General features: G+C 51.1%; 1 protein-coding gene across 1 annotated transcript in view; it reads right to left on the bottom strand.

The window, feature by feature from the left end:
* MDN1 (midasin AAA ATPase 1) overlaps positions 1–23888 on the bottom strand; it is a 2221312-nt gene that overhangs the window by 551484 nt on the left and 1645940 nt on the right. Inside the window, exon 72 of the mRNA XM_078648266.1 lies at positions 7790–7863. Coding sequence (XP_078504392.1) covers positions 7790–7863 — 74 coding nt within the window. The remainder of the gene's footprint in view (positions 1–7789; positions 7864–23888) is intronic.

Here is a 23888-nt window from a genome sequence, read left to right as displayed (position 1 = left end):
TGTGCATCTGAAAGAGACACGTTAGTATTAGATTCCGTACCTTAGAATAGATACCCCAGCAATACCAACCCCGGTGGTGGGTCTGCGAACCAATAATCACACCAGAAAGTCCTGGAGGACGGAACGGCCAAAGAAGCCATCCCTCCGGACTTGACTGTCCAGGCAGTAGTGTCTTGCAAACGTGTGCAGCGATGCCCACGTAGCCGCCTGACAGATGTCTTGTAAGGGCACACCCCTGCCCAGGGCAGTGGTAGCCGCCGTGGCTCGGGTAGAATGAGCCCGCAATCCAGCAGGAGGCTCCTTCCGAGCCAAGGAGTAGCATGCCTGGATACACAGGATGATCCACCGGTAGATGGTCCTCTTGTGCACCGCTTTCCCCTTCTTCGCGCCCACGTAACCAACAAAGAGTTGGTCATCCACCCGGAACTGGCGTGTGCGATCCAAGTAGAATGAGAGCGCACGTTTTGGGTCCAGACGGTGGAGCCGCTCTTCCTCTTTAGAGGGATGCGGTGGCGGGAAGAAGGATGGCAAGGTGATAGACTGCCCGATGTGGAAGGCCGTGACAACCTTGGGCAGGAAAGAAGGTTTGGTACGCAGCACCACTTTGTCCAGATGGACAGAAAGGAAAGGTGGAGTACAAGAAAGGGCCTGGAGCTCACTCACTCTCCTGGCAGAGGTGATGGCAACCAGGAAAGCAGTCTTCAAAGTCAGAAGGCGAAGAGGACAGTTGTGAAGTGGCTCAAAGGGAGCGCACATCAGAAATGTAAGAACCAGGTTCAAGTCCCACTGAGGCATCACAAACGGAACAGGAGGAAACGTGTGTGTGATGCCCTTAAGAAATCTATTAACAATAGGGGACTTGAACAAAGAAGGTTGATCAGGCAGCCTGAGAAAGGCTGAAAGGGCAGAAAGGTAGCCCTTGACAGTGCCCAGAGCAGAGCCCTGCTGGGCAAGAGAAAGAAGGAAGAGAAGGACTTCAGAAAGAGGGGCATTGAAGGAATCCACAGCCTTTGCTGTGCACCATGCCACAAATCTGTTCCACCTGCAGGCGTATACTGACTTTGTGGAGGGACGCCTGGCTGCCAGAATGATGTTACAAACTTCAAGAGGCAAGTCAAATGGCCTCAACTGTCGCCGCTCAATCGACAAGCATGGAGGTGGAGACTGGACAGGTTCGGGTGGAGGACCGTCCCCTGCTGCTGCGACAGAAGGCCCTCCTGAAGAGGCAGACGAACCGGGGGATCGACTGACATACTGAGTAGCTCTGGATACCAGTACCTTCTCGCCCAGTCCGGAGCCACAAGGATGACTTGGGCCCGGTCGCGCTTGATCTTCTTCAGCACTCTGGGCAGAGGTGGTATAGGCGGAAAGGCGTACAACAGACCGCAACTCCACTCGCGACGAAAAGCGTCTCCGAGCGAGTGCCGCCTTGGAAATTCCAACGTGCAGAACTGATAACATTGCGCGTTCTCTTCGGTGGCGAATAGATCTAACCAAGGCTCTCCACATTGCTGAAAGAGGCCTTGCGCCACGTCCGAGTTCAGACGCCATTCGTGATCCATCATGCACCGACGGCTGAGCTCGTCCGCCGTGGCATTCAGAGAACCTGCCAGGTGTTGAGCCACCAGGGTCACGCCCTGGCGTTCCAGCCATTGCCAAAGGCGAAGAGCCTCTTGACAAAGGATCCACGACCCCACTCCACCTTGTTTGTTGCAGTACCACATGGCAGTGGTCTTGTCCGTGAACACCTGCACTACACTCTCCCGGACAGAGGGGAGGAATGCCTTCAGTGCCAGACGAATCGCCCTGAGCTCCAACAGGTTGATGTGGAGCCGGATCTCCGCCGGAGACCAGAGGCCTCTGATCTCCACCTCTCCCACGTGGCCTCCCCAGCCCTGGAGGGACGCGTCCGTCACAACTACGTGCTCCGGTTGGGGGAGGGAGAGGGATCTGCCGCTGACCCAATCGCGGTCCGTAAGCCACCACTGCAGCTGTCTCGCAGTGCCCTCCGAGATCAGGACGTGGTCGGATAGGTTGCCCTGATGCTGGGCCCACTGAAACTTCAGGTCCCACTGCAGAGCCCGCATCCGCCACCTGGCGTGATGCACCAGTAGGATGCAGGAGGCCATCAACCCCAGAAGCCGCAGCGTCAACCTGACCGAAACCTGGGATAACGGCTGAAAGATGGGAATCAGAGCATGAATATCCCGGATCCGCTGTTCGGGCGGATAAACCCGAAACCGCGCCGAGTCCAGAACCGCTCCGATGAAGAGGAGCTTCTGAGAGGGGCACAGGTGTGACTTCGGCACATTGATGGAGAACCCCAGCTGGTGCAGGAGGTCTGCCGTCGTCTGGGGGTGGCTGACGACTGTCTGGGGCGAGCCCGCCTTCAACAACCAGTCGTCGAGGTAGGGGAAGACTGAAACCCCTAACCTGCGCAGATGAGCTGCGACCACCGCCATCACCTTTGTGAACACTCGTGGGGCGCTGGTAAGGCCGAAGGGGAGCACGGTAAATTGAAAGTGCTCGTGGCCAACCATGAACCGCAGGTAGCGCCGGTGGGCAGGCAGGACGGGGATATGAAAGTAAGCGTCCTGCAAGTCCAACGCTACCATCCAGTCTCCTGGGTCCAGGGCAGCCAGGACCTGAGCCAGTGTCAGCATCTTGAACTTCTCCTTCCGGAGGAAGCCGTTGACGTTCCGCAGGTCCAAGATAGGGCGTAGGCCCCCTTTGCCCTTCTTGGGTACCAGAAAGTAGTGGGAGTAGCAACCACACCCTACTTCTGGCCCAGGAACGTGCTCGATGGCCCCCTTGGCCAAGAGGGCCGTAACTTCCTCCTGCAGAAGTCGCAAATGATCCCCCGACACACGGTGGTTCTGCGGTGGCATGGCTGGAGGAGTCGCCTCGAAGGGGAGGGAGTAGCCCCTTCGGACGATTTGCAGCACCCACCTGTCCGACGTGACGGTGCGCCAGTGGAGGTGGTGATGGCGAACCCTGCCCCCCACTGGCATCACATGGGCCTGAAAGCACGGACTAGGAGGGTTTTGAGGCGGATGCTGCGGGGTAAGGTGTGGACTGACCTCGCCGCTGCCCCCGACTGCCCGGACGGCGGTTCCCACGGCCGCCACCGCGTTGGGTATTGCCCTGCGGAGCGTGGCTGGCGGCGCGTGTGGGCGCACCCCTTCCGTGGCCACGAAAGGAGTGAAAGGCAGCCGATTGCTGGCGCTGGCCCGAGAGGCCCAAGGACTTGGCCGTAGCCCTTGAGTCCTTAAAGCGCTCAAGCGCATGGTCTGCCTTGTCGCCAAAGAGGCGACGGCCATCAAACGGCATGTCCATCAGTGTGTTTTGGACATCGGCCGAAAAGTTGGCGGACCTCAACCAGGCGTGGCGTCTGACCGCCACCGTCGTTGCCATCGCTCTACCTAGCGAGTCGGTGGTATCCAGCCCACACCTGATAGAATACTTGGCTGCATCCCGGCCCTCCACAAGGGCTTGGCCGAGTTTGGCCCGTACCTCCAACTGACACTCTGGCAGCACTTCCGCGACCTTATCCCACACAGAGTGGGTGTAACGTCCCAAGAGGCAGGCGGTGTTGGAAGACCGCAGGCCTAGACTAAGGGATGAGAAGATCTTCTTCCCATACTGGTCATACCTCTTGGATTCCCTGTCCGGCGGGGCCGACGGGAATGCTGTCTGGGAATTGGAGGCCTGGATGACCAGGCTCTCGGGGGTCAATCAATCAATCAATCAGGTCATTTGTAGAGCGCACTACTCACCCGTAGGGTCTCAAGGCGCTGGGAGGGGGGGGGGTGCCGCTACTGCTCGAACAGCCAGGTCTTGAGCTTCTTCCTGAAGGAGAGGTGGTCTTGGGTCAGGCGCAGGTTGGTCGGAAGTGAGTTCCAGGTCTTGGCGGCCAGGTGGGAGAAGGATCTTCCTCCTGCTGTCGCTCTTCGGATGCGGGGGACGGCGGCGAGGGCGTGGTTGGTTGATCTGAGGAGGCGCTTGGGAGTGTAGAAGTTGATCCGGTTGTTGAGGTAGCTCGGGCCTTGGTCGTGTAGGGCTTTGTGTGCGTGGGTGAGGAGTCGGAAGGTGATTCTCTTGTTGACCGGGAGCCAGTGCAGGTCTCTCAGGTGTCCGGAGATGTGGCTGCGTCGGGGGATGTCGAGGATGAGTCTCGCCGAGGCGTTCTGGATCCGCTGGAGTCTCTTCTGGAGTTTTGCAGTGGTTCCGGCGTAGAGGGCGTTGCCGTAGTCCAGTCGGCTGGTGACGAGGGCTTGGGTGACCGTCTTCCTCGTCTCGGTGGGGATCCACTGGAAGATCTTACGTAGCATGCGCAGGATGTTGAAGCATGACGAGGAGACGGCGTTGACTTGTCTGGTCATGGAGAGGGAGGAGTCCAGGATGAAGCCCAGGTTGCGTGCGTGGTCTGTCGGTTTGGGTGCGGTGCCCAGGGCGGGGGGCCACCAGGAGTCGTCCCAGGCGGAGGGCGTGGAGCCCAGGATGAGGACCTCCGTCTTGTCTGAGTTCAGTTTCAGGCGGCTGGTCGTCATCCATTCGGCCACGTCTCTCATCCCTTCGTGCAGGTTGGCTCTGGCGGTGGCGGGGTCGTTGGTCAGGGAGAGGATCAGCTGGGTGTCGTCGGCGTAGGAGATTATGTTGAGGTTGTGTTGGCGTGCGATGGCCGCGAGGGGGCTCATGTAGACGTTGAAGAGGGTGGGGCTCAGTGAGGATCCTTGAGGGACGCCGCAGATGACTTCGGTGGCCTCTGACTTGTACGGTGGTAGGCGGACTCTTTGTGTTCTTCCGTCGAGGAAGGAGGTGATCCATTCCAGTGCCTTCTCCTGGATTCCGATGTTGCTGAGGCGCTGTATTAGGGTGCGGTGGCAGACAGTGTCGAAAGCCGCGGAGAGGTCCAGGAGGATGAGGGCCGCTGTTTCTCCGTTGTCCATCAGAGTTCGAAGGTCGTCGGTGGGGTGGGAGGACAGGAAACATGGGTCACCCGGGGCTGGGCGGTGGCGTCTGGCCACGTTCCTATCTACGGGCGAACCCGTAGCGGGCTTGGACCAAGTGCCCAGAAGAACATCGGTCAAGGCCTCATTAAAGGGCAGCAGAGGCTCGGCCGAGCTTGACTGCGGTTTAAGGACCTCAGTGAGGAGGTTAGTCCTCACGGCCGCGACGGGGATCTCAAGGCCCAAGGCCTTGGCAGCCCTCATCAGCACCACACTATATGTTGCCCCCTCCTCCGAAGCCACGGTAGGAGGGGAGACAAAACCAGTGTCTGGAGAGGTGTCCAGGCCACTGGCCTCCCCAAGGTCTCCTGTCCAGTCCTCATGAGACTGACACTCCCTGGTCAGAGGGTCCTCAGACCACTCCCAGTCCTCTTCATCACCCATCTCCTGAAACTCAGGGTTCTCAGCTAATGGGGCCTGTTCATAGAAGTGAAACTCCCCAAACGACGTCTGGAGCGGCGCCCATCGGGGCCGTCCAGGCGCCGGAACAGGAACGAAGGTGGAACCGGGGACGGCGCCGCCCGAGGACGGCGCCGGAGGCGACACCTGAGGGTTTGACGCCGGGGAGGTCGTAAGGTCCACCGGCGACGAACCAGAACCCGAAGGAGGTCCAGCGGCGTCGGGCCCGAAGGCGCCGGCGGCGCTGGAACAACTGAACCCCTCGGCGCCGGCGGCGTCGGGATAATGGGAACTTGCGGCGCCGGGCCCGAAGGCGTCGGCGGCGCCGAAGCACCCGACGGCGTCGGGGCAGATCCCCCCCGACCCGCTAGGGGTCCCAGACGGGTCCGCTGGGCCCGAAGGCGCCGCGGAGTCCGTCGGAGGAGAGTTTCCTCATGGCCATGAGGAAGCGATCGATCTCCTTCGGTGTCGCGTTGAGCCCAGGGACCGTAGGGTATGGGGCTGGACGCGGCGCCTGCGACTCAGTCGGAGCCGCGTGGGTGGTGTCACCCGAACCCCCGGCCGCATCGCGCGAGCGTCGAGGGGAGTCCGAGGAGCGATGATGCCGCTTGGACTTCTTGTGCTGCTTACCTGACGACGACTTCGACCCGGAGGAGTGCGGCCTACCCTCGGAACTGTGGTGGCTCCGAGCCCGCGACCTGTCCCTCGACCTCCCATGGGATCGGGACCTCTCGCGGCGCGTGACCGACTGCCGGAGTTCGAGCCGCCTGTGGGACCGCTCCCGTCTGGCCTTCGAAGAGAGAGCCCGGCAGTCGGAGCAGGCCTTGTCGTCGTGGTCGACGCTGAGACAAGATAAACACACGCGGTGAGGATCCGTGACCGACATCAGGCGGTCGCAATCATCGCAGTGCTTAAACCCGGGCATCCCTACGGCACCGTCGGAGTCGATAGACTTCGAGAACAATCAAAAGAGATCAAAAAGTTAGTAAAAAAATGACTAGGGTTACTGCTTTTTCCAGATCTGCGCTTGCTGGCGCGGAAAAAAGAAGAACTGACGTCAGCACGCGGTGGCGGCGTCTAAGTACTCCGACGACGTCATCACGGCGCCCACGATGCCGGACGCGGAGCCGCAGACGACGCCTACCGACGCGCAAGGGTACTGCTACGCAAAAATTTCCGGATCCAGTCTGACGCCTGGGGATATTCTAAGGTAAGGAATCTAATACTAACGTGTCTCTTTCAGATTGCACATTTTGCGCACATACATGCCCTAAGGGCATGCATGTGCTACATATGGCTCTTTTAAAAAATCAAAAAAAAATGCTTTTTCAAAGAAAATCGCAAATTACCACCAACTTGAAGTTGATGGTAATTTGCAATTCCTTAAGGCCAAATAGCAAATTTCTGGTGCTTCCAGAATTGCATCTAAGGAATCGCAATTTGCAATTTCTTAATTGCATTTGCAAAATAGAGATTCGCAAATTTTGCAATTCTCTATTTTGCGATGGCCTTTTGGGATGATACATCCCAAAAGGCTTTTTCCAATTCGCAAACGGGCCGATTCTGAGAATCGGCCCGTTTGCAAACGGAAAAAAGGCTTGATATGCATGTCCCTTAATCTTGGTAGGCTTACGTCACATTATTTCCAGTGCTTTAATTACATATGGTCTACCCATCAAAGCAGTCATGATTTCAAGGGCATGATTGGCCATTCACAAAAGAAAATGTGACCACATTTACCAGTCTTAAAGGATCTTCACTGGCTTCTCCTAGAATCTAGAATCAAAATCAACCTCTGCTATTTAACAAAGCACTGTATCTAGACAGACCTAGTTACATATTAGTTTTGCTCAAAATCTCTGGTGTCATAATAGAATACCATAGTAAGGAATCTCACTTTGGAAACGCTAAATTCCAACCAATGCAAGCTAAAGTCAATCCTTCTCTGGATCAACATCAAGAATTTTGAATACCCACCCAAACCATTCAAGAACAGTGCCTGATATCCTTTCCTTCCTCAAAAAAGTAAACCTCTCTACTCACTACATACCTTAACTAACAACTTTCAGGACAAATCTTAGTCCACCTCAGGAAACCCAGATTTCACAAAACTTTATACATATAGAAGTGGTACGCAGATTGGAAGGCTTTGGAGATGTGGTACATTGTACTAGCAGATGCTATAATAGTGATCTACCACAATGTCCCCTATCTCTACCTCCCACCTATCCCTCCGTTCTGAATTCCCGGACCAGCTGTTAGAATTCTGAATGAAGTTGTTATAAGCTTATCATGTACAATCAGGTAATGTTACAGGTAAAGAACTCTAATACCAACTGGTGAGGTGACACTAAAGAAAAACAATTTAAATAAATTTATACCTGTGGGTCTTTTCCACTGACTGTTTTATTGACCAGAAACTGACATCATTCCACTTGGAGATTTTTACAAAATCCTGTAAAAGAATACAGTTTAATAACTACTAAATTTAATTAGAAACTACATGATTTGATTGAAACTCACTAATGACTCAATGAAAACTAAAAGAATAAGCTGTAGGTGGCATGAGAATATTTTGACATTGTCCTTCAATAGACCTGTCACCTGAAAGTATAGATCAGATGCTTTTAGGGCAACCTATAAGGAACCCCATTATTTGGTACAGCCATGCACACAACTTCCAATGAATAACTAATAATAATTCAAAAGAGGGAAAACACATACACAGATAAGACTTCAGACCTTATATTGGCAAAAACTAGTATAAAGGCCCGTACATTTGAACTACAATCGCTGTCGCCACCACCAGCTACCAATTACACACCGTCACTGAGGTTGGGGGTACACCCCTTTGATATTCTCAAGTACACAGCTTAGCTCTGCTGAAGATGCACAATGTTGAAATGTTTAAGACCATCAGTTGGGTTGCTGATTGTCGGGTTCATTGGAGAAAAAAACCTCACAGGGTTATGCAGAAACACTTAACAGGCAGAGCGGCAAATGTTTACAAAGTCATGCACAGGATGTGTGTCCCAACAAACAGAAAATTACCAACTAACAGTGTAACACTGCACCAAGATTTAACAGAGATTACATCAATATTAAAATCAGAACACGAAAGGATTAAAGGGAAAAGTTAAAGTTCATTAACTTCATTTCTCCAATAGCGTGAACTTTTACAATTTCACAAGTTTTTTATTAATTCATTTCTGATCATCCATGGTGATTTTTTTTTTTACTGATAATGAGGGATAAAAATGACATTATGTGATATAATAAAATAAACAGTCAATTGATAGTACAATATGCAAATAGGTCGCTTACTGGTTTATAAACTCCTATTTCAATAAATATAGATATTCGCATCTAGTGTATACAATTATGAATTTAAACACATAGTCAAAATAGAAAAACCGGAGAGGAACAAGGGGCAATCTCAATCAGTTATGTATCAGATATTATCCACTTTCCATTCTGCCCTGATGCACTGATCAAGAGTATTTTCCTTAAAATAGCTACCTACAAAGCAAACTAACCATTGCTGAAAAGACAGAGATTCTGTTTTTAACCATTCTGCAACAATACATACATGGCCAATGATATTGATAATCACAAAAAATGAGGGAAGACTCCCGAAGTTATCACCACAACCAATATGATTGTCTTTGGTTTTGATTTAATTTTAATACTGCTCAAAAAACACATGAATTAAAAAATCTGTCTCTATTAGCTCTCTAGTTCTCTACAAGACACAAACATATTAATTGAGTCAGCATTTGTTGGCCTACACCAAAGACATTCAGAGACAACATTCTGGCTACATCTCCACAACTTGACATTAATATATTGCGGGTTAAAGATTGTTTTATAATTCAGGATCTTAAGGTTAGGAAACCGCAATACTCGAATGCCCATTATCATATTAAGTCTCTGTCTCCAGTTCTGATTCGGACTAGCAATGTCATCCTTCAAAGCTCCATGAAAAGCTGATAATATCCTTTAATTTTGTCTTTTGTATGATACTTTTATAAAGTAGAGCGTTCTTTTTTTACAAACAGCTCATCAATAGCTACATGCCACCTAAAATCTCTTATCTGCAAATATTAAAAACAAGAGTGTTTTGCCAAAGGGAACACTCCCTGCAATTGTTCAAAAGACCCGAGTGTCTTGTTTTAGTAAAGACACCTTAGCATATTATACCTGCAGTTTTTAATGTAGTACAAGTGACATCCCTAGGAACTTCAAGAAACACATTTGAAGTCCATAAAGGAGTAAACTTATTGTATCTTGTAATTTCAACATATTTTCCAGTCTTTTCCACTGTATTCTGGTGGATAGGAAGACCTCAAATGTGAATTGTTTAACGTAATTGTTTTCGGCTTGCATTGAAAGAAAGCCATTAGCCTCCCTTCCTAAGTATGACTGATAAATTGGGGGTACAGTAATTGTGTTTGGATTATAGATGTGTATCAGTGTTCTCATTTGCGTTAATGCTGCTACGTAGTAATAGTACTTAAAATGAGGAAACCCTCATCCCCCTTCAACATTCAGCAATCTGAGAAATTGCAAGGCCCTCCTTGGTTGTTGTAGCCCCAAAGCTGCTAAAGATGTAGATTAATTTCTAAAGCACATTAGATATTATCTCAAAGGGAATAGCCTTAAAAAGATATAAACAAAATACAAGCGAAATCACATTGTTTATAATGTTAAACCTAGCAAAAATTGTTAAATGCATATTTCTTTTTTTAAAACAAATTTACTCTTCGTTTCTTTTAGAAGGGTGTCATAATTTTGATATTATTTAGTCAAACTCTAATACAATATTAACATCTAGATATTATAGCTTTGCCTATAACCCTGGAGTCTCAAACCTTACAAATAAATTAGGTAATATTTTAATTTTGCTTTTAGACACTGTCCCAAATTTCTATGCTTCTGCTTCTTTCTCTTATTGCCATGTCCGGTGCTGGGGTCTTAATGCACTAGTTTCTTACCTTTGGTAACAATATATCTGTAAGAAACATTAGTTAGTTATAGATTCCTTACCTTAGAATTACCCCCAGGCGTCAGACTGGATCCGGAGAGATTTTCCGTCAGCAGTACCTCTGCAGGTCGGAAGGAGGCGTTGGCCGGCTCCATGTTAGTCGTTGTCGTAGTCATGACGTCGCAGCAGCTACTTAGACGCCGCCCTCGCAAGCTGACGTCAGTTCTGTACATGACTTTCTGCGCCAGAAACACAGAGCCATGCAAGACACTGACCACTGGTGCACAAAACTAGGGCCCTGAAAAGATGTCCCTCACCCTAGAAATCAGTTCACAGAACAGGGAGGATGGGGGGGGGGGGGGGGGGGGGGGCGTTAAGGAATCTATAACTAACTAAAGTTTCTTACAGATATATCGTTACCGAAGGCAAGTAACTTCTGCATCTGAAAGAAACACGTTAGTTATAGATTCCTTACCTTAGAAAATATACCCCAGCAATACCAACCCCGGTGGAGGGTCTGCAAACCAAAATCACACCTGAAAGTCCTGGAGAACAGAACGGCCAAAGAAGCCGTCTCTCCGGACTTGGCTGTCCAGGCAGTAGTGTTTTGTGAACATGTGCAGCGATGCCCACTTAGCCGCCTGACAGATGTCATTTAGAGGCACTCCTCTTCCCAAGGCAGTAGTGGCTGTCGTCGCCCTGGTGGAGTAAGCCCGTAGCCCGACTGGAGGCTCCTTATTAGCCAGAGAGGAACAAGTCTTAATACACAACACAAGCCATCGAGAAATGGTGCGTTTGTGTACGGCTCGACCCTTCTTTGCACCCACGTAGCCAACAAAAAGTCGATCATCCACACAGAACTGTTTTGAGTGACCCAAATAGGAGGAGAGCGCACACTTTGGGTCCACACAGTGGAGTCTCTCTTCCTACTTTGAAGGATGCAGAGGCGGAAAGAAGGTGGGCAAAGTAATGGTCTGCCCGATGTGGAAGGCAGTGACCATCTTATGAAGAAAGGATGGACGGGTCCTGAGAGCCACCTTGCCCGGATTAACAGACAAGAAAGGAGGTTTGGAAGAAAGAGCCTGGAGCTCACTCGCTCGTCTAGCGGAAGTGATGGCTACCAGGGAAGCAGTTTTAAGAGTTAAGAGGCATAAAGGACAGTTATGAAGCGGCACCAAGGGATAGAGCATTAAATAAGTCAGTACAAGGTTCAAGTCCCACTGAGGCATAACTAATGGAATTGGTGGAAAAACATGCGTTAAGCCTTTCAAGAAATGGTTAACTAGCGGGGACTTGAAAAGAGAAGGCTGATCTGGTAGCCGAAGGAAAAGCAGAGATGGAAGAAAGGAAGCCATTAATAGTGCCCAGATCAGAGCCCTGCTGGGCTAAAGAGAGAAGGAAGAAGAGTACTTCAGAAAGAGGGGCAGAAAGGGGATCCACAGCCTTTGCTCTGCACCATGCCACAAATGTGTTTCACCTGCAGGCGTTTACTGTCTTTGTGGAGGGACGCCTGGCTGCCAAGATTACGTCACAAACTTCAGGAGGCAGGTCGAAAGACGGCAACTCCGCCGCTCAATCTCCACACAAGGAGGTGGAGTCTGGACAGGTTCAGGTGGAGGACCGTCCCCTGCTGCTTCGACAGAAGATCCTCCCGAAGAGGCAGTCTGATCGGAGGATCGATGGCCATGTTGAGTATCTCAGGATATGAGACTCTTCGTGCCCAATCCGGAGCCACAAGTATGACTTGGGCCCGGTCGCGCCTGATCTTCTGCAGCACTCTAGGCAGAAGTGGTATAGGCGGAAAGGCGTACAACAGACTGCAACTCCATTCACGATGAAAAGCGTCGCCGAGCGAGTGCCGCCTTGGAAACTCCAACGCACAGAACTGCTGATATTGCGCATTCTCTTCGGTGGCGAATAGATTTTACCAAGGCTCTCCCCACTGTTGAAAGAGACCTTGCACCACCTCAAAGTGAATACGCCATTCGTGATCCATCATGCACCTGCGGCTGAGTTCATCTGCCCTGTTGTTCAGAGAACCTGCACGGTGTTGAACCACCAAGGAAATGCCTCCAGACATAGGTTCCACAACCCCACCAGCCCTGTTTGTTGCAGTACCACATGGCGGTGCTGTTGTCCGTGAACACCTGCACTACTCTTCCCCAGACAGAGGGAAGGAATGCATTCAGTGCAAGACGAATCGCCCAGAGATCCAGAAGGTTGATGTGAAGCTCGGACTATGCCGGAGACCAGAGGACTCTGCTATCTGCTCTCCGATGTGGCCACCCCACCCCTGAAGGGAGGCATCCGTCTACACAGTGTGGACAGGTAGGGGAAGGGAGAGGGATCTGTCATTGACCTAATCCTGGTTCATAAGCCACCACTGCAGTTGTTGAGCAGTGCCCTGCGAGATCTGGAAGCAATCGGACAGATTTCCCTGATGCTGGGCCCGCTGGAACTTCAGATCCCACTCCAGAGCCCGCATATGCCACCAGGCATGATCGATCAGCAGGATGCAGGAGGCCATGAGGCCCAGCAGCCTCAGGGTCACTGTGACCGAAACCCAGGACAGAGGCTGAAAGATCGGAATCCTAGCCCAAATATCCCCGACTTGCTGTCCGGGAGGATAGACCCGAAACTGATTCGTGCCCAGAACCGCTCCGATGAAGAGGAGCTTCTGAGAGGAAATCAGGTGTGACTTTGGCACATTCATGGAGAACCCCAGCATATGCATTAAGTCGGCAGTAGTTTGGAGGTGGGAGACGACTGCCTGGGACGAGCCCACCTTCAACAACCAGTCGTCGAGATTGGGGAAGACTGAAACCCCTGATCTGCGCAGATGAGCTGAGGCCACCGTCATCACCTTCGTGAACACCCGAGGGGAGTTGGTAAGGCCAAAGGGAAGCACGGTAAACTGAAAGTGCTCGTGTCCTACTGTGAACTGCAGGTAACGCCGGTGGGCCGTCGGGATGTGAAAATAAGCGTTCAAGTACAACGCTACCATCCAGTCTTGTGGGTCGAGGGCAAACAAGACCTGAGCAAGGGTCAACATCTTGAACTTCTCCTTCCGGAGGAAGCGATTGATGTCCCTGAGGCCCAAGATAGAAAGCAGGCCCTTGTCCTTCTTGGGAACCAGAAAGTAGTGGGAGTAACAACCACAACCTACTTCTGGGACAGGAATGCACTTGAAGGCTCCCTTGGCCAAGAGAGCGGTAACTTGCTGTTGGAGAAGGGCCAGATGATCATCCGACATCCGGTGGTATCGCGGTGGCATGGCTGGAGGGATAGTCTCGCAGGGAAGGGAGTAGCCCCTTGGGATTATTTGCAGAACCCACCTGTCCGAAGTGATGGTGCCCCAGTGGGGGAGGTGATGGTAAATCTTGCCGCCCACTGGCGTTTGATGGGCCTGAAAGGTCGGACTAGGAGGGTTTGGAGGTTGCTGCAGAGGGGGGTGGGGTTGGTGGACTGGCCGACGCGCTGGCCCCCAGAACCACAACGTTGGTTCCCACGTCCCCGGACGAGCAAAAGTTGGGTAACTTGCTGTGGCCTGTGGCCCTGGGTGGGACGCAGTGGGGCACCCCTTCCATAGCCACGAAAGGGGTGAAAAGCATACTGCGCCAGAAGGGAGGAGAGGACCAAGGACTTGGCCGTAGCCCGTGAGTCCTTGAAGCGTTCTAGGGCGTTGTCTGCTTTCTCGCCAAAAAGGCGACGGCCATTAAAGGGCATGTCATTCAAGGTGTTCTGGACACCCCCTGAAAAGCCAGTAGACCTCATCCACGCGTAGCGGTGAAGCGCTACCAACGTTGAAATGGTGATGCCCAAAGAGTCGGCGGTGTACAGCTCACAACGGATCGTAAACTTGGCTGCATCTCTCCTGGCGGCGACAGCCTGGGAGAGCGCTGTCCGGGCCTCCTCCGGACACTGAGGCAGCACTTGCAGCATTGTATCCCACACGAGCGCGAATACCGGCCCAAGAAACATGCAGTGTTTAAGGACCGCAGTCCTAAGCTGGCAGAAGAGAACATTTTCTTCCCAAGATGGTCCAGCTTCTTAGATTCCCTTTACAGTGGAGCGATAGGGAAGGCGCTTTTGGAGGTGGAGGCTTGGACCACCAAGCTCTCCAGGGTGGGGTGTCGGGAGAGATAAGTGGGGTTGCCCGGAGCCGGGCGGTGGCGTTGGACGATCATCCTGTCCATGGGAGCCTCCGTGTTGGGCCTGGACCAAGTGCCCAAAAGGACGTCTGTGAGGGCCTCATTAAAAGGAAGCAGGGGCTCCGAAGAGCTCGCCGCCGGTTGAAGCACCTCAGTCAGGAGGTTAGCCCTAACTAACTCTAGGTTGAGAGCCTAGGAAGCTCTGGGTTGAGAGTCTCGGACGCCCTACGCAACACCACCGTGTATGACGCTTCCTCCTCCGTAGCCACGGTAGGAGGAGACAACATGCCATGGTCGGGTTAAGTGTCAAGACCACTGGCATCCCCCCGTTCCTCTCTCCAGTCCTGCTCTGCATCTGGCTGGTCAGTTAAAGGGTCAACCTGACCCTTCCCAGTTCTCCTCGTCTTCCTCTGGGTGCCACTGTTGTTGGACAGGGACCCCAGGAGTGAATAGGGGTATGAAAACCCCACCCGGCACTGTATCCAACATTGGTCGATGCCGGTCCGACTCCGTGTCCGCGTCAGGAAGGAGGCTAGGGTTGACGCCGGCCGTGAGGCCGACTGGTGTCGAGCACAGCAATGATGCCATTGAAAGCAGCGCTGGTGTTTGTGGAGGGGGGGGGAATAGGGGGAACTGCGGCGCCGGAGCCGCCGGCACCAAAGACCTAGGGCCCCCAACTGATTCCGTGGGCCCAAAAGCACGCCGGCGGGGTCGGTCCGCCCCAAAGATAGCATGCATAGCCTCGTAGAACGTACGAAGCTGGCCGGAAAGGGAGGGAAGCTCGGAGTAAACACTTCAGGCTCTGCACGCGCAGAGCCACGGGATTGGCACCACCCACAAGCCTCGTCGGGTCGGCCGACCGCCGAGGAAAAGGCGAAGAGCTTCTTTGACATCGTCTCATGCTTCGACTTACTCGAGCCAGAGTGCGAAGACTTCGATGACTTCGAGCCAGAATGATGGTGGCTGCGTGACCGCACAACTCGACTGGGACCTCGAATGGCACAGAGCCAACTGCCGTTGTTCAAGCAGCTTTCGGGACAGCTACCGCAAAGCCTTCAGCGTCAACAACTGACAGTCGGAGCGCGACTTGAGGTAGTGGTCGCGCTCCAGGCAAAAGAGGCACACGCACTGCGGATCCGTCACCGACATCAATCTGGTACAAGAACCGCAGGCCTTAAAACCGGGCATCCCTCGTGCACCTGTTCGGAGACAGAGATTCGAAACAAGAAGTCGACAAAAGTCGAGAAACAATTAGTCAAAAAATGACTGAGATACCGCTCTTTCCGGATCTGCACTGGCTGCTGCGGAAAAAGAAAGAACTGACGTAAGCGCGCAAGGGCGGCGACTAAGTAGCTGCCGCAACGTCATCCCAGCAACCACGACACCAAACGCAGAGCCGACCAACGCCACCTTCCCAAGCACGGAGGTACTGCTGACGAAAAATCTTTCTGGACCCAGTCTGACGCCTGGGAGTAATCCTAAGGTAAGGAATCTATAACTCACGTATTTCTTTCAGATAGAGATGTCAGCTGCGTACGCAAGCAATTTCTCATAATGTCCATTCAAAATAACTGAACAGATATTGACACAAAATGACTCCGTATATTGTGAAAAGCAAAAGTGAGCAAGGACAACCTTATCCTGTCTCTATTGTTATTTTAGTCCTTTTTGACTCTTTACTTATGATTTGTAATTGAGCTAATGGTTTTTATAAAGTGTGCACAGCCCTCAAAAAGTCTGCCCAAAACCCATGCATTTCATCGGCGCCCAGCGTTAATTTCAGACTACTGTGTCAAAAGCCTTTTTTGCATCAAGCAGGATCATCACCAAGTGCAGCCCATTACCCAGAGTCAAATCAAAGAAGGCAATTGCGTTGTTAATGTGATAGGTAGTATCTCTCTCTAGTACAAAGCCATGCTGCTACTGGGAGACTGTCTTGGCAATGATCCTGCTCAACAATGTAGTCAATTCCTCAGAGTAGATTTTTGAATCACTATTTATTGATGAAATGGGACAATGGCCCAGGGTTTTTAGCCAATTTATTTACTATTACGAAATACTATTTTATTAGTGTTTGTCCAAGATCCTGGAGGGTCGTAGCCAGCTTTATTCTGCATCTAAACATGCCCTTGTATGAAGGGTTACTGAATGGGAAGGTTTTGCAGATCACCAACGCGTACAAGGGAGGTGATGGCCCCTAGGCAGGCTACCTCCCAAGAAAGTAAATGGGAGACAACATGAGCGCACATGCTCACATGGTTGCCCATAAGTCTTGTAAGAACTATGTTGAGGTTCCAAACTAGAGCTGGAGATGTTCAGGGGATATGACCCTCTTTAGTCCCTCCATAAATGGTTTGACCACTGGTATCCTGAATAAGGATTTGTGTTGTATGTGCTGCATGAAATCTGCGGCTGCTCTTAGATGGAGATGGATGGATGTGCAGGCCAATCCTCCTTTTTCAAATGGAAATGTAGGTAATAAACTCCTGCACTGTGGGATTTAAGAGATGAGACTTGCTGGCAATGCAGTATTAGATAAATCTCATCAAGTTAGCTGCATAACTAGCGTATGTAATAGGCCATCTGGACTCTGAGGATGGACATACTTTTATGAGAAGAATGAAAACTCCAAAGGGTAAGTAACGTCCTTTATTCACTGGTTCTCAAGCACCAACTGACAAGCAGTGTGCCAACATTCTAAGTTGAGCTTCACATCCAAAGTTCCAAGGAGGGAGATACCAAGGGTAGAAGGGCGGAGGGGAGGTAAGAAGGGGAATACCAAGGTAAAGATCAAGGATACTTAGAACTTATTACAACACATACATTCTTGGGAATGGTGGAGGTTTGTCAGAATTCTAGGACCTTAGGTGTAAAATCACAAGATTGAGTTATGCTGGGTTTGGATGCTTGACCTGAACAATCATCTGTGAGAGCAGGCATGGTCTGAGAAGCCTCTCATGAAGGCTGAATGATACCTAGGCAAGTATCCCTGATCCGTGCATCGCCCATGGGCTGTGAGCATCTGGCAGCAAAGTTTGGGCATTTTGTGCTTTTTGCAGGGGCAAAGCAGTCAATTTGAGGTGCGCTCCAACATTGAAAGTATGTGTGAAAGACCTGGGGATGGAGTTCCCACTCATGAACTTGTTGAATAAGTTACTTACCTTTGGTAACAAATTATCTGGTAGAGACAGTATATAGCTGCAGATTCCTTACCTTTGAATTTCCCAGGCATCAGACTGGATCCAGAAACTTTTGCATGACCAGTACCCCTGCGCGCCTCCGGGTGGCTCTGTTCAGCTCCGTGTGATGTCGTTGGCGTAGTTAGCGTCTGTTATGACATCGCAGTTATCTATATAGGTGCCACCCTGCCCTGGAAACATCGGTTCTTTTTCACTTTTTCCAAGGCAGAAGCGCAGAGCCATGAAGTGAACTGATTTATGTGTGTGTCACAACTAGGGCCCTGAAAAGGGAACAACCCTAGTCCTTTAAAATGAGTCAGTGGAGCAGGGAGGTATGGGCGGGTCAATAAGGAATCTGCAGCTAGATATGGTCTCTACCATATAATATGTTCCGAACATCGGTGACTTGTTTTTATCTGATCGAGATTTCTAGGAGCAGATTCCTTACCTTTGAATAGATACCCAAGCCAAACCATCCTGGCGGTGGGCTGAGGACAGACTTTCTAAACTTGAAAGTCCTGCAGGTCTAACAGGCGAAATGCCCATCCCTGCGGACCCTATTGTCCAGGCAGTAATGCCTGGCAAACGTATGCAGAGATGCCTGCATTGCTGCCAGGCAGATATCGGGACTGGAACACCTGAGCCAACGCTGTGGTCGCAGCTTTTCCCCTGATAGAATGGGGCCTTAAGCCCTCAGGAGGCTGCTTCCTAGCCAGGGCATAGCAGATTTTAATGCAAATAACGACCTAGAGCGATTCTGCACTGCCTGACCCTTTTTAGTTCCCAGGTACCCACAAAGAGTTGGTCGTCCACCACTCTTTTGTGTGGTCATGGTAGAACATCAATGCTCTTTTTGGGTCCAGATGGCAGAGACGCTCCTCTGCCTTTGAGATATGCGAGGGTGCAAAAAAGCTTGGGCAGTGTGACCGACTGACCCAGATGGAATGGGGTCACCACCTTTGGTAGGAATGAGGCACGGGTGCAAAGAACCAACTTTTCCACAAATGTCATCAAGTAGGGAGCCCAGCAAGACCATGCCTGCAATTCACTCCGGGCAGATGTTAGCACCAATAGAAAGGCAAGCTTGATGGCAAGTGGCTGGAGGAGACAATTGTGCAAAGGCTACAGGGAGTACACACAAGGTATGTGAGAACCACATTAAGGTCACACTGCAGGATGATAAAGGGCAAAGGAAGAAACATATGTTCAAGCCCTTTTTGAGAAACTATTTACAATTGGGGATTTGAACAAAAAGGGTCTATGCCGGTAGTCGCAAGAAAGTAGACCGAGAAGAAAGATACCCCTTAAGAGTACCCAAATAAGAGCCCTGCTGGGCAAGGGTAAGAATAAAGGGAGAATATTAGATAGAGAAGCAGAAAGAGGGTCAATAGAGCTTTCGGTACAATAGTTTACAAATGTATGCCAAGAGAAAGCATATACTGTCTTTGTGGAGGGCTGACAGGCCGCCAAAATAACATTACATACTTCAGGAGGAAGGTTGAATGCTATCAACTGTAGCCGCACCTTTTCCACGCAATATGGTGGAGAGTTAACAGGTTCGGGTAGAGGACCCTCCCCTGCTGCTGCAACAGAAGATCTTCCTGAAGGGACAGCCTGATTGTAGGATCGATGCTCATTCGAAGCAGCTCTGGATACCAGGCTCTCTTTGCCCAGTCTGGAGCCACAAGAATGACTTGGGCACAGTGGTTCTTGATTTTCTTGAGAACTCTCGACAGAAGTGGTATGGACAAAAAGGCCTACAGGAGGCCTGCGCTCCACTCGCAGTGAAAAGTGTCGCAGAACGGTAGCCGCCATGGAAACTCCAGCACGCAAAGCTACTGATATTGTGCATTCTCTTTGGAGGCAAACAGATCTAACCAAGGCTCTTCCCACTGCTGAAAGAGACCTTGCACCACCTCCGACTGGATACACCATTTGTGACCTGCTAGGCATCGAGAGCTGAGTTCGTCCGCACTGGCGCTCAGAGAACCTGCCAGATGTTGAACCACCAGGAATGTGCCCTGCTGTTCCAGCTATGTCCAGAGAAGCAGGGCCTCTTGACAAGGAGTCTACGACCCCAACGCATCCTGCTTGTTACAGTAGGACATGGCGGTGGTGTTGTATGTGAACACTTGCACTAACTTCCCCTTGACAGAGGGAAGAAAAGCTTTCAATGAAAAGCTAATCGCTCGAAGCGCCAACTAACTGATGTGGAGCATCGACTCTGCCGGAGACCAGTGTCCCCTCATCCCCACCTTCCCAGATGGCCACCCCATCCCAGATTTGACATCTGTCACTACTGTAAGATCTGTTAGTGGAAGGGAAAGGGGTCTGCCTCTGACCCAATCGTGGTTCGTTAGCCACCATTGCAGTTCCTTTCCAATTCCCTCCTAGATCTGTACCATGTCAGAGAGATTCCCCTGATGTTGCGCCCAATGGAACATCAGGTCCCACTGCAGAGCTCACATACGCCATCTGGTGTGATTTACCAACAGGATGCAGGAAGCCATGAGTCCCAGCAGCCTCAGAGTCTTTCTTATCGAAATTCAGGATAGGGGCTGAAACATTGGTATTATAACCTGAATACCCTGGACTCCCAGCTCGGGAGGATAAACCTGAAACTGCAGTGTGTCCAGAACACCTCCGATGAAAGGGAGTGTCTGAGAAAGAGTCAGGTGTGACGTCGGCACATACATAAAGAAACCCAGCGAATACAGGAGGTTCGCAGTAGTCTGGAGGTGGGAGACAAAAGCCTGGGGCGAAGACACCTTCAACAGCCAGTCATCGAGGAAGAGGAAGACTGACATCCCTAACCTGTGCAGATGAGCTATAACCACTGGCATCAAATTGATTAACATTCAAGGGACACCGGTAAGACCAAATGGAAGCACCTTTTGTTCTTTTTTGGTATCGGAAATTAGCAAGAGTAGTGACCATTGCCTACTCTCGCAATCAAACCTTTTCTATAACGCCCTTAGCCAGAAAGAAAGGGAAGGAAATAGCTTTCCTGAATGATCTGCAAGACTCATTTGAACAATGTTATTGACCTCCAACGGAGGAGATGGTGCTGAATTCTCCCACCGAGTAACATGGTCTTGCAGAACCAAACCTGGAAAGCTTGGAGGCTGCATCTGCTAGGGGCCGGGTGGCAGACAACTTCTGACTGGCTACCATTCCCACAGGGTCGGAATTAACCACGTCCACGTCCTCACACGACTTGGGGAGTCTGTGCAGGAGGGTGGCTGGAAATGGCTGACACGTTTGAAAACCCCTTCCATTGCCACAAAAGGGGGAAAGCTAGACTGGCCATCAGGTGTAACCAAGAGGCCCAAGGGTCAGGCAGTTGCACGAGATTTCTTGAAGCGACCAAAGGCCGCGCCTGCTTTCTCACCAAAAAGACGAGTCCTGTGAAAGGGCAAGTCCTTGAGGTTAGCATGGACATCACCTGAGAAGCCCGATGTCCTCAGGCAGCCGTGGCGCCGTAGGGCTACCGGCGACAAAACCGCTCTACTCAGTGAGTCAGTCGTGTCTAAGCCACACCTGAAGGTGAATTTTGGTTCATCTCTCCCATCTGCAGGGAGATGGCGCCGTGCATTTTTCCTGTTCACAGGCTTGGACCATGTGCCTAGGACATCTTCTCAGTGAATCATTATAGGGCAAACCGTGCTCGGGCGAGGAAGCCCCAGGCTGAAGAAACTCGGTCAAAAGATTAGTGTTGAACTGCACTAAGAGTAGCTCCAGGCTAAGGACCTCTGCTGTCCTCCTCACCACCATGGCATACAATGCCCCCTCTTCCATAGCCACACTAGGTGGAAAGAGCATACCAGTTATCTAGGGATGTGCCAATTCCACTGGGATCTCTAAGACCATCATACCAGCCTTGAAAACGACCAGGATTTCTGAGGAGTTGCGCTAGACTGTGTCGAAAGGCAGGCCACAAGCAGCTTCAAAGATCACTTCCGCAAGGCCTCCGGGCACCATGGCCTGGAAATAGGAGCATGACTTCTTGTCGTGGTCACGCTAGAGGCACCCCAAGCAGACGAGATGGGGGTCAGTTATGGACATGGTGCAGTGACAGGCGCTACACGGCTTGAACCTTGTACGCCTAAATAAGACATACTCAAGAAGAAACTCAAGCCCAATTTAGAAAAATAACAGGTATTTTTATATATATATTTATATATATATATTTTTTTAACACCAAGAACTTCGTAATTGGGTAAGCACTCTGCGTTATCAATTTTTAGAGGCAAGTAAAAAGTCACACAACTGCGTTTTTACGCTGTAATGATTTCCTATGGAGAAAAAAACATACTGCATGGAGGTACTTGCAATCGTATTTCAGGGATCCCTTCAGTACTTAAGTTGATTGAGGATTAAAGTCACAAGATCCACCAACAGTTTGGGTTTATCTGCCCTGGGGTTACCGGGATCAGAGGTGCTGGACAGGTTAGTTGCCTTGCATGCTACACACTGTAGGCAAGGGGGTTGGGGGGTGGTGGGGCACCTGGAAATAGGCTGCAGAGGGGGGACTTGGGGACAAGTCAGTAGCTTCCAACGGGTGCTCTGTTCGTGAGGGTTTTGGGGGCAGAGGGTCACAGTTGGTGTTTGTGGACCCAAGTCGGGGAGCTCGGATGCACAGAGTTTTGATCAGCTGGGCCCGTCCGTCAAAGGCACTCATAGTTCTTGGTCAGACCGGCCAAGTGGGACAAAACAGGTCAGCTGGCCCCTGCTGGGATGCTGACGTTCCTCGTTGGCTGGTCGGTCTTTGCAGTGTTGGACTCATGATTAGACTTCAAACAAGAATTGGTTGCTGCCAGGGGTCTGGTACCCTGGGTATTGATGCAGGGTGGCTACTGGGGGTCCTGGTATCTCCAAACTTGGTGGAGAGATGGATCGGACCTCCTCCTGTGCGACTGCTGCTTTGGTGGTCCCAATGGTCAACAGTTGGGTGAACAGGGCGTTGAGGTCGGTGCTTGCACGGAAGTTTAGCCTCTTCTTCAAGGGAGATGCTCCGGCTTGGTAAAGTGCTAATGGCCCTCCTAGGCATTTTGAGGATGCACAGCTACAGGACACGTTGGTGCCTAAGTCCACTGGAAGTCCACATTTCTTACTTCTTCTTCGGCCCTTTTATCCAGGCGTTCCTGGTGTCATGGGGACACCTAAATACTGAACTTAGGGACATTAAGGAAACCGAAGGGCAGTAGCTAATGGGCTACTTACCCTTGAGGTCACTTCAACCCCCTATATGACCACTTCTTGTGGGAGAGGGCATATCCCTGGCCAGAGTTCCTAATTCAACCAAAATCAAAATGGTGGAACCCTTCTTTTGTGGAGGCAGGCAGCCCACAATATGGAGTGTGACTACATTGGTGGTGCAACATGCCTCCTTGCATCGCTAATTTTCCGCCTGTCCTGGTGCCAAATGGGTCTCAGGTTAGAGGTGGCATTTCCCAGGTCTAGGGGAAAGCCGGGTTTGCATATCAAAGACAGCAGAGGCATTGAAGGCCTTAATACACAAGTTACTTACCTTCAGTAACGATATATCTGTAAGAAACATTAGTTAGTGTTGGATTCCTTACCTTAGAATATCCCCTGGCGTCAGACTGGATCCGGAAAGTTTTTGTCAGCAGTACCCCTGCGCGTCGGTAGGCGTCTGCGGCTCCGCGTCAGTCGTCGGAATTGCTGGGATGATGTCGGAGTACTTAGACACCGTCCTCGCGCACTGACGTCAGTTCTGTACATAGCTTTCCGTGCCAGGAACGCAGAGCCATGCAAGAAGCAGACACTGGTGCCATGAAACAAGGGCCCTCAAAGGGAAATACCTTAACCCTAGATATCGATTCGCAGAAAGGGGAGGATGGGTAGGGCGGTAAGGAATCTAACACTAACTAATGATTCTTACAGATATATCGTTACCGAAGGTAAGTAACTTGTGCATCTGAAAGAAACACGTTAGTGTTAGACTCCTTACCTTAGAATAGATACCCCAGCAATACCAACCCCGGTGGTGGGTCTGCGACCAAGATCACACCAGAAAGTCCTGGAGAACGGAACGGCCAAAAAAGCCATCTCTCTGGACTTGGCTGCCCAGGCAGTAGTGCTTAGCAAACGTGTGCAGCGAGGACCATGTAGCTGCCTGACAGATGTCCTGGAAAGGGACTCC

Source organism: Lissotriton helveticus, chromosome 6, assembly GCF_964261635.1.
Source record: "Lissotriton helveticus chromosome 6, aLisHel1.1, whole genome shotgun sequence".
NCBI classification, from domain to species: Eukaryota; Metazoa; Chordata; class Amphibia; order Caudata; family Salamandridae; genus Lissotriton; species Lissotriton helveticus.
The sequence above is the reverse complement of the archived record's forward strand: the minus strand, read 5'-3'. Positions and strand labels throughout refer to the sequence as shown.